This window comes from Physeter macrocephalus, chromosome 14 (assembly GCF_002837175.3).
Source record: "Physeter macrocephalus isolate SW-GA chromosome 14, ASM283717v5, whole genome shotgun sequence".
Classification (NCBI taxonomy): domain Eukaryota; kingdom Metazoa; phylum Chordata; class Mammalia; order Artiodactyla; family Physeteridae; genus Physeter; species Physeter macrocephalus.
Genome location: NC_041227.1, coordinates 91,370,178 through 91,385,551, shown reverse-complemented (window position 1 = coordinate 91,385,551; position 15,374 = coordinate 91,370,178). Strand labels below are relative to the sequence as shown.

At 43.1% G+C, this 15,374-nt stretch overlaps 1 protein-coding gene across 1 annotated transcript in view; it reads right to left on the bottom strand.

Annotated features, from left to right (window-relative positions):
* The window catches only part of ZZEF1 (zinc finger ZZ-type and EF-hand domain containing 1), a 78,833-nt gene that overhangs the window by 13,589 nt on the left and 49,870 nt on the right, over positions 1 to 15,374 (bottom strand). Inside the window, exons 17-27 of the mRNA XM_055089781.1 lie at positions 14,188 to 14,258; positions 13,095 to 13,209; positions 9,349 to 9,508; positions 8,469 to 8,509; positions 8,292 to 8,357; positions 8,083 to 8,205; positions 7,026 to 7,192; positions 6,861 to 6,942; positions 5,694 to 5,895; positions 4,472 to 4,620; positions 2,518 to 2,758 (exon numbers count right to left, since the gene is read on the bottom strand). Coding sequence (XP_054945756.1) covers positions 2,518 to 2,758; positions 4,472 to 4,620; positions 5,694 to 5,895; positions 6,861 to 6,942; positions 7,026 to 7,192; positions 8,083 to 8,205; positions 8,292 to 8,357; positions 8,469 to 8,509; positions 9,349 to 9,508; positions 13,095 to 13,209; positions 14,188 to 14,258 — 1,417 coding nt within the window. The remainder of the gene's footprint in view (positions 1 to 2,517; positions 2,759 to 4,471; positions 4,621 to 5,693; positions 5,896 to 6,860; positions 6,943 to 7,025; positions 7,193 to 8,082; positions 8,206 to 8,291; positions 8,358 to 8,468; positions 8,510 to 9,348; positions 9,509 to 13,094; positions 13,210 to 14,187; positions 14,259 to 15,374) is intronic.

The window sequence follows — 15,374 nt, the reverse complement described above, 5'->3', positions numbered from 1 at the left end:
TGAGTTATTTGTAGTGAGGTGGATGGACCTAGAGACTGTCAAACAGAGTGAAGTAAGTCAGAAAGAGAAAAACAAATATCATATGCTAACACATATATATGGAATCTAAAAAAAAAAAATGGTTCTGAAGAACCTAGGGGCAGGACAGGAATAAAGACGCAGACATAGAGAATGGACTTGAGGACATGGGGAGTGGAAAGGGTAAGCTGACACGAAGTGAGAGAGTGGCACTGACATATATACACTACCAAATGTAAAACAGGTAACTAGTGGGAAGCAGCCACATAGCACAGAGAGATCAGCTCTGTGCTTTGTGACCACTTAGAGGGATGGGATAGGGAGGGTGGGAGGGAGACACAAGAGGGAGGGGATATGGGGATATATGTATACGTATAGCTGATTCACTTTGTTATACAGCAGCAATTAACACAACAATGTAAAGCAATTATACTCCAATAAAGATGTTAAAAAAAAAAACATGGAAAAAAGTTCATGGTATATAGTAAGTAAAAAAGGCTGGTTATGAAACAGTATGTACAAAATTATCTTATTTAAAAAGAGTATACACAGTAAAAACATGGTGTGTATACATACATATGCACACTTATAAATATACCTAAATAAAAGGCCAGGTGGATATATAGAAAAATGATAACAGAAAAATGTTCTTGAAGTGGTGAGATTACAGTTGATAATTACTTTAAGCTTTTCTGTACTTCGTAAGTTTCTACATGAATAGGTATTACTTTTATAATTAGAAAAATAACAAAAAAGTTTTCTTTTTTGTCTTTTTTTTTTTTAAAGAAAGACCCATGAGGCCTGCCCCTTTTCATCGAAAAACCAAAGGATAAATTACTAGAACACAGTGACGCTCTCTGTTGAGCCAATGTAAATGCAATGTATTTTCTGAATACCTAGAATGTGCCAGGCTCTATACCAGGCACTGGGAAATACCATGCTGAAAAAAACAAACATGGTTCCTGCCCTCAAGAAGCTTAGAGTCTAGTTGAAAAACTCCTCCCGTACATTTCTAACTCAAAAGGGTGACAAATTTTTAGACAAAGATGAGCAAATTAGCTAGACAAGGACCACTCTCAAAGTAGTTCAGTCTTGAAGAACCCATGAATAGCCCCTTAGAGGCAGGGACAGAAAGAACTGGGAACCAACTGTACCTCTTTCAAAGCAACAGTGGTAGGTATTCTAGAAACAACTTGTATTTGGTAAAATATTTCTAGTTCCTACATTTGATTGTGTGTTTCTTAACTGCAAATAGGTATGTGATAGCTGAACATGATTTGGAAAAGAGCTGGGGGAGAGTTCTATCTCTCAGCTTTTAACTCACAAGGCTTTTATCTTTCCACTGAAAGTTCCCACAGGTAACAAAGGTTGTCCAGTTGTCTTACTACAATTTGATTATGAAAACATGTACCAAATTTTTTTTTCAAAACCATACAGGTCAGCTGGCCCCTCATCCCCAGCAGAAATATACTCTCCCATGTGACAGTTGTTTACTTAAATCACTCATGCTTCAGTATAGTTTTATTTACTTGAGCAGCTTCTTAAAGGAAATATTAAGACTTGAAGGAGTAATTGAGATGATTTAGACATCAGGAAATAAACTTTGCAATGTGGGACACACAGGACTAAGCAAAAAAGGTAGCAGTGCTAATAATATCAATAATAATAATAATTAGAGCAATAAGTGATTTACCTACTCTAAGGAAGGAAGCATTTGTTCCTGCTTCTTTCATCGGCACCATGGAAAGAACACATATCCTGCCAAAGTGATTGGGACAGCCCGTAACTTGTCTTTACGTTGGGTTTGAAATGTTTTTCCCCTGAAAGATTATGAGTAGGGAGAGACCCTCCCTCTCTGTGGGTCCTGTTAGGCTGCAGTCTACACTTATAGTAAATACACAGAGACGGTATCCCTGGGGGACATGAGGAAAAGAAATGGCAAGGAGCAGGCTATCAACAAAGGAAACCAAGCAGGGATGATGCTACAAAGAAGCTGCAAGTCTAAGATGGAGTTAATACCTGCATTTCCTCCTTGGTTATTAGCACATTCAATTACCTAAACATCTCAGGTTTAAATTGGAATTTCTTAGCATGTTAGAGCTAATCAACTCTAAACTTTACGGATAAGGATACTCAGGTGCAGAAAGGTTATCTGATTAACCTGAAGCTGCACAACTTCTAGTTTGTGAGCTGGGGCTACAACCCAAGTTAAGGTTTCTTTCCGTTAAACTTCTCAGCAGTTTTCCATGAGAATTCTGGATAAAGACAAATTACCTGCTAATTAGGAAACTCAAGCCTACTTGCTATATACTGCAATCTGCTAACTATAAATTGGTCACAAATCTTTTGACTGGCAAAGTAGGGCTGACAAGATGAAGTCTATAGTTGTAGAAGTATGTTTATGTTCCAAAATATTCTAAAACTTTCACTTAAGATAAGCTTTCTTAAAACTTAGCAATTGGCCTTCAGATCAAAAACATTCCCTGTAATATAAGTTACCATATTTTTGCAGCTTCTCATATAAGTCTGGAGTGCGATACACCAGAGCAGCAAAGGTGGCGTTCACAGCTTGATCAATAGTGGAACCAGCAACTATATCTGTCTTTGGGGCCTGTTTTCTACATGCCTGTATGAATCCTTTGAACAGTTCTGAATATGGCCCACAGAAGTTCTGGGCAGGATCTGACTGTGCAAAGTCAAGAAGAAATTGGTGGCAGGGATCATCAGGGATGTTCTTAACCTGGGAACAACAACAAGAAGAAAAACCATCATGTTTAATGCATTCATTCAAAAAATAAAGTTTACCGAACACCTACTAGGCCAAAGCAGAAGTATAAAACGCGGTGCATACTCTCAGGAAGTTTCAATCTACTTGGGGGAGATCAGACAGATACATGGGTTAAAAAAAAAGGTAAACATAAATAAAACATTAAAAGCATTAAAACTACCGCTACTGTAAAGCATAAGATTATCAAGTGCCAAATGCCTAGAAGGGACACCCAGTGCTGAGAATTCACAGGAGAGAGCTCCTGGCAGGTTAAAGTAACTAAGAAAAGCCTCCTGGAGGGGATGGGCTTTGGACTGGACCCTGAAGACTGGGCAGGTTTGGCCCTGAGGAACACAACCATGAGCAAAAGTTAAGAGTCAGTGGGGAGACTGACCTGGCCTGAAGTCTCAGCTGGGGAGTGGTGGGAACTAGAGTCAGATAGGTAAGGTGAAAGGAGACTGTAGAGAGCCTTGACTGTCACACTGAGGAGTTTAGACTTCACCCTGTGGGCAACGGGGAGCCATTAATGGTGCTTGGCAGTGGAATGACAAGATAATGCAGTGATTAAAAAAAACTTGGTAGGTACCAACGTAACAATCCAAGTGCAAGATGAGGGTCTGAATAAAGATGGAGACAGAGGAAACAGACAGTGATGAACATCTCAAGGAAGAAGCCACAGGGCTTGCAGCTGACTGGACAGGAAAGGTGAGAACAAGGTGGGGATAAAGGTGATGCTAGGGAGCAGTGGTTCAATGCCTGGGAAAACAATAATGACAGTAACAGGAGCGAGAAGTCCAGGGAGACGTCCTGGTTTTACACCTCTGAGTTAAAGGGAATCAGAACACTGAAATGGAAATACCTAACAGGAAGATGGCGGGGGGGGGGGATACACGACTGGAGCCTGGGAGAAAAACCAGGGCTGGAAACTGACATTTAGGTATTTTTCACACAGATATGACAACAGAAGAGAGGAGACAGCATCAAGTCTTGGTGGGGTGCAGGAAAGGGGAGAAAGCCCAAATGAAGCCTGCTCTTTAGAGAAGGAGGAAGAAGAGAGGTCAATAAAGGAGGTAGATGGAGTGGTGAGATTAAGAGAAGACAGTGGGCTGCCAGGGAATAAGAGAAGAGAGGGTCTGAAGGAGCAGAGAGGCAAAGGAGAAGAGAAGCTGAGCAAGAACCCCTGGATTCAGCAATTAACCACTGAAGAGCTGGGGCAGGGGGAGGCAGGAAGAAGGGAGGAAAATAGTAGAGCAGAGAGAGGGGCAGAGAGATGAAGAAGAGACAGTGGGCAAACTTGTTTCGTTTTTAATTATTATAAGCCTAAATAATGTGTTACTGTTCCATGGAGAACAAATAAATACAGCATAAATCATTTATTCTGAAGTTGACTCAGCGGGCATCGGAAATAGACTCGAATTGTTTAATAACTCCATCAAGAGAGATTTGCTGAGCACCTACTGTATATCCCTGAAGAGTCAGTCAGTCAGTACTTCTGAACACCCGTTATACTGGCCCCTGTGGTGCACAGTGGGGACCCCAAGTGAACAAGGGATACTTTCTGCCCTCAAGGAGCTAACAGCTTAATGGGGGGTGATAAGATACAAACACAGATGTTTATAATTTAAAGTAATAAATATTAGTAAACATTTCCCATTCCAAATACAAAGACAAGAGAAGAGTAAATACCTCCTTATTATCCTGGGGTGGGTGAGTGGGCCAGCTTGCTTCTAATCCCAACTCTGGACATATTTGGTGCCTGAAGACAGGTTTCCACAAGGGGGAGTTTAGGACTAATGCCATTTTTGCCTGAGGTATTGCCATGTTACTTCCTAACTCTGGAAAGAGAAAAAGAAGGCTGATGAGAGTTCTATTTTTTCCTTAATATACTGAGAATCTTTGAACTGGTGAAGAAAAGGTTTTAAAAAAACTTGGGCATTACGACTTGGAGGGAACTCACACACGTTTAGCAGAATGTAATTGTGATACTTCACAAACAAATACCCCAGTGAAGCCAAGCCATCCGGCAGTCCTGAAATGCTACCATTCTGTACGACAGCTTCCGTTACAGGTCCCTCTGAAGTGACTAACCCGTGTAGTAAGCTGAAAACACAATGGGAACTACCTCTAGGGTATAACAGGAGACCATCTAGAAATGTTTCATTATGGGGACATGTTCACAATTCGTAAACTTTAGTTTGTAAAAAAAAAAATAACAGCAATAATTAAATACCCACCATATATGTGTTTATGAATAAACAAAGAAAAAAGACTAGATAGAAATAGATTAAAATGTTAATAATAGTTATCTCTGGGTATTAGGATTAAAAATGGCTTTTTTCCATTACTCAATTTTTCTATGATATTTTACTTTTAAAGTGAGGAAAAACTCAAGACATGATATAGAAATAAAATACACTAGAAAGTTTCATTCTATTTCTTGTTTCACTCATCCTTGGATGAATTTAACAAATAAGTTGAAGAAATCGCTTTAAGGCTAAATCCATGTTCACATATGTATACATATTCACACAAATATTCACATAATTAGAGAATATACAATTAATTTATTCCATATTTCTGCCTTCTTGCTGGAGTATACCAAAATTGACTCACAAAAAAATGATGACAATGCTGCCAAAACTCAGCTCCCTCCCCACTTGTCCGCCACAGACAGGGAATCCACCGCGTCCTTCCTTGGCAATGTGCCCCAGTGTCTGAGTCAAGCAACTTGATGAAAATGGTGTCAAGTAGACATCTTATTCTGGTTTAGTTTAAAGGAAACTGAAAGGGAATTTTATCAATCCCCTTTGCTCTGCCGCTATGCGGAGACAACTTACACAAAAGGGGTACCACCTTGCTCTTCAATGTGGCTGTTAGCAAGAAGGGAAGGGATGGTCTGTGGACTTACGATGCAGGGATTTGAGTGACATGCACTGGGAAGCGAGGCGTCCCATCAGCCGGGAAACAAGGAGCTGTAAATCCAAGCCCCAAGACACGGCAACATCAGGCAGGCCATAGGCAGTGACGGTGAATTTGTAGCCCCACTCATTGTTGCTGCTGTCAGAGTGAAAGAGAAACTGCAGCCGGGGACCAGCCTTAAAGGTCACTTTCTACAGACAAACAAAGAAGTCATGGGGTCAAACTGATTAGAGAAGGTAGCATTTCAGTAATAAGCATGTTCTCAGCGACTCAAAAAAATCTAAATATAAGATTGGTCTAAATATAAAATTGGTCCCTGGCGGTCAGTGGTTAAGACCCTGCGCCTCCACTGCAAGGGGCATGGGTTTGATCCCTGGTCAGGGAACTAAGATCCCGCATGCCACGCGGCCAGAAAAAAAAAAAAAATTGGTCTATATTCTCACCATTGTATCTTATCACCCCCACCAAAACTACTAAAGGAGAAATGTATAACGGAGTGACTGAAACAGAAAATTCACAACTGCATCTTATGAAGAAGCAAAGTTGAAAACTGCTGCTCAGTTTTCTAAACCTCAGATGCCCATCTGCCCACCACCTACTCAGCCAGAGAGCATGCTGCCCGCTCCTCTGCTCCCAGCCAAGACCGCTGACAGCAGAGAGAAGGTCAACGGTGAAGCAGCACTTAACTTCCCAGCCCCAGAGACCACGCAGCCCTAACTGTGAGGGAGATCCTGGCTTTCATCACCATGGTCAGGGCCCTCCTGGACTCACTGGCCCTTTCTTGCTAAGGATTACAACTCCCCATTTACTCTGACAATGTGATATAAAGCAGGGGTGGCAAACTGTTCCTATGAAGAACCAGAGAGTAAATCATTAGACTTTCTGGGCCATACAGCCTCTGCTGCGATGACTCAACCCCGCCACTACAGTGCCAACGCAGCTACAGATGAAACAAACAGATGGGCACGGCTGTATCCCCAAAAAACTTTATTTACAAAACGGGTACTGAACTCTGCTATAAACACTTACTTTTACGAAAGTGTAATATAAGTGCTTCCCTTCAAAGACCATATCTCTATTACTGCCTGAGGCTGACAAAAGGAGAAGAACTGACACAGAAGCAAGTATCGCATGGCTCTCCGGGAACACCACTCACCTTGGGCCATTTATCAGTGCCGACTTTTGTGTCATAGCGTGTTTTCCCACCTCTAGCGTCGGTAAATTCCAGATAATCATACCTGTGAAAGCATAATCTTTATCACTTTCCGTCTCTCATTTCTGATCCATTATTGCTTGGGGAAAAAGAACAGGTGAGTTGTACCTTTTTTCAGTTTCACATCTCTCATCAAATTCCACCTCAAAATAGGTTGCCCCTGGGCTAACAAAGACAGACACCTCATGGCAGTTATTTTCATAGTTGTGAGCAGACTCCTTGGTCCACGTATGTAACACCACAGGACGTTCCTGCTGCCAAGTCTCGACATCCAGCTACGTAGACAAACGAGTTAAGAAAGAAGGGTTTTCATCACTCTACATCCAGCCATACGCAGGAAACCGTGTTGTGCATCAGTGCCCCAGACAGCAGCCTTTGACATCCCTACACAAATCATCACACAGGCTAAAAATACACCTGATGTTCCCACCTATACTTATCGATCAACATACATTTATTCAGCAGAGAAGACATGGGGTTTCTATTGTGTTATAGTCACTCTGATTAGCTTTTATTTTTCTAACTATGACTATCTGTAAGAACTATTTCTTACAAACCAGTACTAGCATGAAGTTCCAGTACTAGCATGAAAGACCTTACACTCCTATTTGGGACCTTGGCAAATCTGAGCCCATCTTGTCTTCTCCCTCCCTTTTTCAGTCTTTGCTTTTTTTGTCTTTAAAATAGGCTTTAAATATATGCCCTTTCTACTCCCACAGAGTTGTGAGATTCAAACAAGACAGTGAAAAAACTTTTTGTCCTATAAGGCTGAGTAAGGGAGAAAATGCTTTTAAATACCCAACCCTCTAATTTGCCTTTCAACACAGATTTTCTCTTCTGGACTTCAATTTGGTTAATCATTCACATGGTTTTTATATAATCTCATGTGCTAGAGAACGATTAAATTAATCTATGTACAGCTTCCTCTGTGTCTCCTGTCTTATGCTGACCATGCCAAATCAACCAGACTGGCATTTATTCTTACTGGCAAAACCAACACTGATAAAGTTGATAGACACTGATAAAGTACTGACAAAACAGAGGGGGCTCTTCTAGAGGTAACTTATTCGTGTAGACCTGTAACTGAGTGGTATGTCTCATTACGTATGGTCACAGCGCTCCTAAGAGGGGATACAAAGCAGGTTCAAATGCCAGCTCGAGGTACCTTGTTCAGTCCTCCATCAGGGTCACTGCAGAGCTCCTTCAACAGCTCTGTCAGAGCACTGAACTCTCTCAAGAGCGTGCAGTGTGAAATATCTAATGTGCAAAAGTCCAGCAGAAAGATCACCTACAGGAAGATGAACGAAGCACTTAGCGTCCACCTCAGACTCTGCCCCCTCCCACCCCTTACAAACGGCTGCCACTCTGTCTTACCAGTTGACGAGCTGCCATTGAAAACACCGAATTACATAATTTTTCTACTACAGTTTTCCCGCTATACTGTGACAAAAGGGATTCCAAAATCACTCTCATGCTTGCCAGAAACTGTCCCACATCTGCCAAAACAGACAGAAAATAATTAATATTTTATATGGTGGAAACACCACTTACTTGGTCATCATCCAGGACAAAGCTGGAGAGGGTCACAGAAGCTGTGGAGGGAATTCCCCGTCAGAAAGACCATGAGACCACTGCAGTGTCATACAAACGTTTTCCTCTGGGAGGGAAAAGCACTGCGAATCGCAATAAAAGTTTACTTTTAAAGTGAGTGATTTTTTTTTTTTTTTTGTCTTTGCCACTTTTCAGTGGGGTGGAGATATCCCTTTTATAAGTGAAGGTACATGGCTGACCAACCCAGTTGCTGGTCTGCCTCTCCCTTTGTTTACAAAGGGCCCGCCTCTAGGTAGGCCATATGACAGCCCAAACTTGAAGAGCCAAGACTCAACACTGTAAGCATTTTTGACATGGCTGCTGAGACCAAGTTTGATGGAACTGATTTTTCTACATACAAATTCTCAGAACCTGTTGGGTTTCATATAATTTTCTGTGGGTTTATGGGACATGAATCTGAATATTTTCAGTACCGGCAAAGATCACAGAAGTGCTCACATGCACCTTAGATTTTTAAAGTTCAAGACTTTCTTTTTTGGATAATTTGATTAAAACAGGGAAGACAGACTCTGCTGAAGAATACTGTATCATCTAAGAGTGCTGTATGACCGCAGAGGCAATGTTTAGGCCGTGAAATGACCCAACCGTACAATAAATACACTTAGGCATACTACTTCATTCAGACAGGAAACTGAGCAAAAAGACATGCTACAGAATTCCATTTTAAGAAGAAAAAAACAACCCGAAGACAGATCTGATTTGTAATAATGAAATGAAAACCACACACACTCTGTTCTGTGCATGAGGTACTAAGAAGAGAGCACACACAGAGTCAAACCAAACACCTATGTGTTTTCATGGATTTTGTACTGAAACTCACATTTTTCAATAAGGTCAGCGGCAAGGTCTTTGGCTCCAGAGTCCGTGCTCTTCAGCTGCAGGTAGCACCAGGACAGCAGGCTGCCTTGGACAGACCAGAACAGGGAGAAGAGCACAGAGCCCACCTCCCCTTGGGCCCCATCGACCATCAACAGCTCACACTACAAGGGAGGAGAGAAATGGAAAGTGTTTACAACAGGTCATTCACAGAACACAGCCAGGGGCGTTCTCTAAGAGAGCAGCTGTCAGAGACAAAGAGATTCTAGGGAAGTGGGGAATATTTATGACAGAGCTTTCAACCCAAAAGTGACCAAGAGAGATGGTATTATGAAAACTCCTCTCTTGCCCTCCAGCTGTTCAGAGCCTTTATAGATGTTGGACTCCACGTGCCATCCCCCTTTCACCCCTTAGGAACCTTACCCCACGGTTATCTCGCCCCTCTCCCCCCCCACCCCCCCCACCGCTCTCTCACATCTTCAAAATTTTCTTTTCTCTCCGGCTCCTTCCCCTGAGCCTTCAATCAAATCTCTCCCATTTTAAAAGACAATTCTTTATCCCACTATGGCTCTCTAACCATCATCTTTATTCTCCAGTTTCTCTGAAGTCAAATGACCTCTAGGGATAAATTCTTGCACCTACAAACCACAAGATATATTACTTCCATGTAAATGCCCTGAACTGGAAACAACCCAACTATCCCTTCCCTCCAGAGTAAAATGGATAAATAAATTATGGCAGATTCATAAGGGGAATATTGTGTAACAGTGGGTTGGGGGTGGGGGTGGGGGGAGAACTGCAGCACATACATCAACATGCATGAATCTCAAAAATGCTGTTGAGTGAAAAAAACTTGTCCCAGAAGACTGTATGCCACATGATTCCATTAAAGACCAAAACCAGGGAAAACAAGCCTGCTATGTAGGGATAAGTAGAAAGAAAAACAAGGAAATGATGAATATAAATTTCAGAATGGTGGTTACCTCTGATGAGGAAGGAGGAAGGTGAGCCGTGGAAGGGCACTGGGCGGGGAGGGGCAGACTGCAAAAATATTGGTAATGTTCCACTTCTTAAAATGGATAGTTGTTTCTTTAAATTGTCCATCAATATATATATTTTTGTACATGTGTTCCATTTGAAAAAGTTGCCTACACCTGCTGTGCTTGCCTTTCCCCTCCCTGCCATTCTACCCCTCCTGCCCCCACCACTCGTTGAAGCCATTCCTCAAAGGCATTAGTTGCCACCTAGAGAGCAAAGCCTCCCCACTTAACCTCAGCCCTGGTAGCTGTGCCAACCACGGTCCTACTTGAAGCTCTCCCCTCCCTCAGCTTCTGTGACCCCTGACTTTCTTCCTGCCTCTCCTTCTTACTCTCCTGGCTGCCCTTTCCACACAGAGGCCCACAGGCGATGAGAGGACACCGACATTCATGGCTTCAACTGTCACCTGCTGGTGAACGACTGCAAATCTCCCTTTCCAGCACTGACTCAGCTCCTGAGGGTCCAACCAGACACTGTCACCTGAAGTCCTACCAGAACCATAGACCCAACATGTTCAAAGCCTAGCCGTTATCATTCTCCTCTTCAAATACCTGCTCCTCCCCATCTTGTCACTGGCCTTTTACATATGCTGTTCTATTAAGAACACCCCTTCCTCTATGCCTGATCAGACTCCGTTCGTGGGCTCACAGGGAGCTCCAGCACCACCTCCTCCAAAAAGCCCTTCTCAAGCTCTACTGCCTTCTTCCACCAGATAGGCTCAGGTGTGCTCTTCTGTACCCACAAGACCTACGCTTTTAGGCCCTTACTGTATTATAACTGATCACATGTTTGCCTGCTCCTCAAGACTGTGCTCTTTTGGCACTGCATCCCCGTGCCTAGCACAGGGCCCGGCACACAGCAGGCTTTTAGTGGATCTCCACTGAATTAACAGACTTGCGAGAAATTTTTCAGACTAGGTACATTTCTGACCACCTTGAAAAAAAAGTTTTTTTATATCTAACTCTTCTTCTTTAGTACAACCATAAATGTTTCTTACTCAACGAGATAATTCAAGGAAATATCTCAATGGCTGCGGTGATCCCTGGCCTGGGAGGTTCGGTGAAGTTTCTAACTTCCTTTGTATCACAGAAAAGTGACAGGGAAGAAAAGACAATCACGTAATCTCCAAATAGTGAAGATTATGAGGAATTCTCTTGGACAAATGCTATCTCACTTCTCCACGTACAACTCACAGCACACCTGACCAAGTGGAAAGGGGACAAGACTAAGAGTCGAATAGCCTGGGTTTTAGTCCTGGCTCCAGCACATACCGACTCACGCAGGAGGCAGAATTAACACCCACGAAAACCAGTGAGATCACTGGAGTCTTCTGCCCAGGGGCACTGATGATGGGAACGTAGAACTTAAATAAGAATTCAGCGGTCTGGGAAACACAGAATTTAGATGAGCTCCAGGAGAAAGGGAAAGTGTGGGAAATGGCAGAAATAAAAACAGATGAGAATGAGACACGGCTAACCAGGGCAGAGCAAAAACTGACGGGCAGTAGGCTGGAGTAAGATTTTTAAGGGAGACTCAAGAGATGGGTCTGGAAAGAAGACAGAAAGGAGAAGATAACCAAAGAGAACATTAATGTGACAGCAGAAAATAGAGCATCGATTAAAAACAATTAAGGCTTATAAAGTCAATACATTACCTTAAAGAACACAGACATCACCGTAAAATAAAAATAACCCTGAATTTAAACTAATATTAGGTCTAAATAGTGGCTAGCCCAGTGTGACCTAGCACACTACAAATGACAACCCAGCACACTGAAAGCTCTCTAAGGTCCCTGTGAGCAAATGGGGGGCTAAGTGCTGAGTGTCCTACCACTGCAGGCAGCTGGGAATGAACGAAATCACGGCTCCAGAAGCAACCTGAAGACAGCAAAGCACTAACAAAAACATAAGAGATTTAAAGACACCAAGTTCAGCCACGTCATTAAATACATCAAGGGTGTGGTCTGCACTCTCCCCACAACATCTCCTCTAATTCCCTGGTTCCTGTATTTTATCCAGAGAGGCAGTGCTTGGTCCCCTACTACAGGGCTTCTGCTACTTCCGAATCTCTGGGGGTGCTTGATATAATGCAGCGTTTTAAGCCCTACCCCCAGAGATTCTAAATCAGTAGCTTGGGGTGGGACCTAGAAATCCAAATGTTTGCCACAATGTACCAGGCGATTCTGATCCAGGTGACAAATGGACTACATTTTGAGAAACAAAATCCTTCATGTTAAAAAAAAAAAAAAAGAAAAAAACTTTAAAATATCATTAGCACAGAAAAAAAGAGACCATCTTTTCAGATTTGATTAGCCTGTGGGTTTGCTAAGTAATCTTAAATTTTAAAAAAAGTTAAAGGCTTTTTCCACAGAATTCACACCACAAATATGACTATGCGCTGGGCTCGCTGACGGACACCACAAGCGCACTCAGTAAATACCCATTCCTCCTTTTCAAAGGGAGTCTTAATGAGCACTTTCAGGTATTTACTGCTGGCTGACTAGCAAGGGGCAGGGAAGCATCCTCTCGCTCATCTTGCAGGAGCTGCTGACTAGAAGCAAAGGCAGGCGGGGAAACCTCTGTGCTCGTGTGTGACAGTCACAGGCAAAGTTACGATCATGCTGTAAACGAGGGCTAAAGGGGAAGGAGCCATGACTGTCCTGCCCCGGCTGCTAAAGGCAAGAGGCAAAGGAAACAGAGCGGCGTCACTCACCTCTCGAGCGGCAACCGAGAGCAGAGTGCTCGTGACCGCCAGCACCTCGCCGACGTCCGTGTCGGCCAGGTCGCCCTTCTCAGGCAACAGCAGAAGGCCGCCTGGATCCTTATCACTGAAAGGACACAAATTAGTCATGACACCTTGTTTCAGGAAGGGGATTTTCACGCTGTCTATCTCAAAAGGTTCCAAAAGAGAACCTAGCAAGATTTCACTGTCAGTTCTATGGGATGTGAGGAGTTTGGGTCAGGAAAAGGCCAGGGTCCCATCTGGGTCTGTGCCACTGTCTGTCCATGTGTACTTATGTAAGCATAGGCCCATACATCTTCAAGTCCTTAGAAAAGATTCCAGGGAATAAATATGATGAATAAATCACCTTGGCCACCAACAGGAAATACACCTAATCTCATGACTGCTAATCTGACAATCCAGGGTAAACATTCCCTGTGTCTTCAAAGGTTCTTCACATGAGCCCCAGGCCCTTTCATCATCCTTGATACTCAGATTCTGAAGACATTTTATACAGTCCTCTAAATCTGGCCTCTGTACCAGGTATAGTCTGACCTGCAGACAGTTGCTCAGGCTTTTAGGCCCCTCCCTCCTTCAAGAGTCTATACCTCTAATAATGCAACCTACAGGCCCATGAGCTTCTTTGGGAGTCAAAGCAGGTAATGGTCTCCATGTCACCCCTCCCAGCACAATTTCTGCTAAACTACCACGCTGTGCCTCTGCAGTTGGGCTTGGGCTTTAATGTATCTGGGTTTTTAGACTTGAGGACTGGACCCCAAACTCCTTCAGCTTCTTTTTTGTCTTCAAAAATCATGTAGAAACTGAAGCATTCAAGGAGATTCCCCATGGGTTCAACTCTAAAGTGTCTTACAGTGACTGGGACTTGGAGCAAATTCTTGACAAGACTATTATCCTACCACTATTTTGGTCACTTCTGAGTCTAGTGATACCTCACTCTAGAAACCTGGCTGAGGGAGGGAAGTACTTGGTTACCCCAAAAGCACATGAAAGGAAGGAAGAGCTCAAGAAAACAACATTGCAAAGATCTGAAATACTGGACAACGGAAAATAACTGTAAACTTACCTAAAATACGCGCAGAGTGAGCGGAAAGTGAGCTGCAGGGACTGCTTGTGTTCCTGCTCGGTGACATTCTTCTAGAAAACAAGACACTGCATATCCAGGAAATCTATTCCACAACATTCTAGAGCCCTACAGCAGCACAAAATGCCATGGCCCACTGATCCCAAACATGGGGAAAGCCGGGGTCAGCAGACCACCCCACGGGCCCAACTTAGACCCGGCCTAGCGCGAAGAGGCAGCAGAACCAAGAGACGGCAGGCTTGCTCTGTTCATTGCTGAAGCTGACATTTTCAAGCCTTCCTGCAGGAAAGCTTGATGCAAATGTTTAGGAAGGTGACTTCCAAAAGATGTCTATTTTCATCCCTGGGCAGGCCATCCCAAGAGGAGGGGGCAGAGACAGAGCGCCTTTCTTGTGAGCTTTCTGTTTGTTTTTTTAAACAGGGTCTAAGCTTTCTCTGTATAAGTCCGAACAGCCTACGGTGACAGTTAAAGGAATCACACCCCCTGATGAGGCTATGGGTTACTCTGGGGGCACTTTATTTTTTTCTTAATTCAATAAATGTGTTGAACACCTACTGCTATGCAAGGCACTGGGGGAGATTTCCAGAGGATTTCAGACCCGGGGCCCTGCCTGGCACAAGAGGTTGGGAGAGATAAGATATGGTCACAGATGACAGCAGTTTAATTCATCTGCACGAGAAGGGAAAAAAAATATAGACCTTACCACTGCTGTCAGATAGACAGGCAAAGGAAAAGTTAATGAGCTGCTTTACTAACACACAGCAATGTCATTCAAGAGGTCGCATGTCCTCTATTTTTCTGTGTGGGACACGAGCTAACAAAAAACCATTTGCTCAGCTGCCTGATAAATGCTTCCAGCAAACAAGTGGGACAGAGATTCGTCCACAATTCAGAGTCAGCTGATGCTGTCAAAGGTTAAAACTCACGAAGTAAAAACTGATCCAAAGGGAACCCCTCATGCACTGTTGGTGGGAATGTAATTGGTGCAGCCATTATAGAAAACAGTAATGGCTTTTGAGGGTGCTCAAAAAATTAAAAACAGAACTACTATATGATCCAGCAAATCCCACTCCTGGATATTTATCCAGAGAAAACAAAAATACTAATTAGAAAAGATATATGCACCCTTATATTCATTGCAGCATTATTTACAATAGCCAAGATATGGA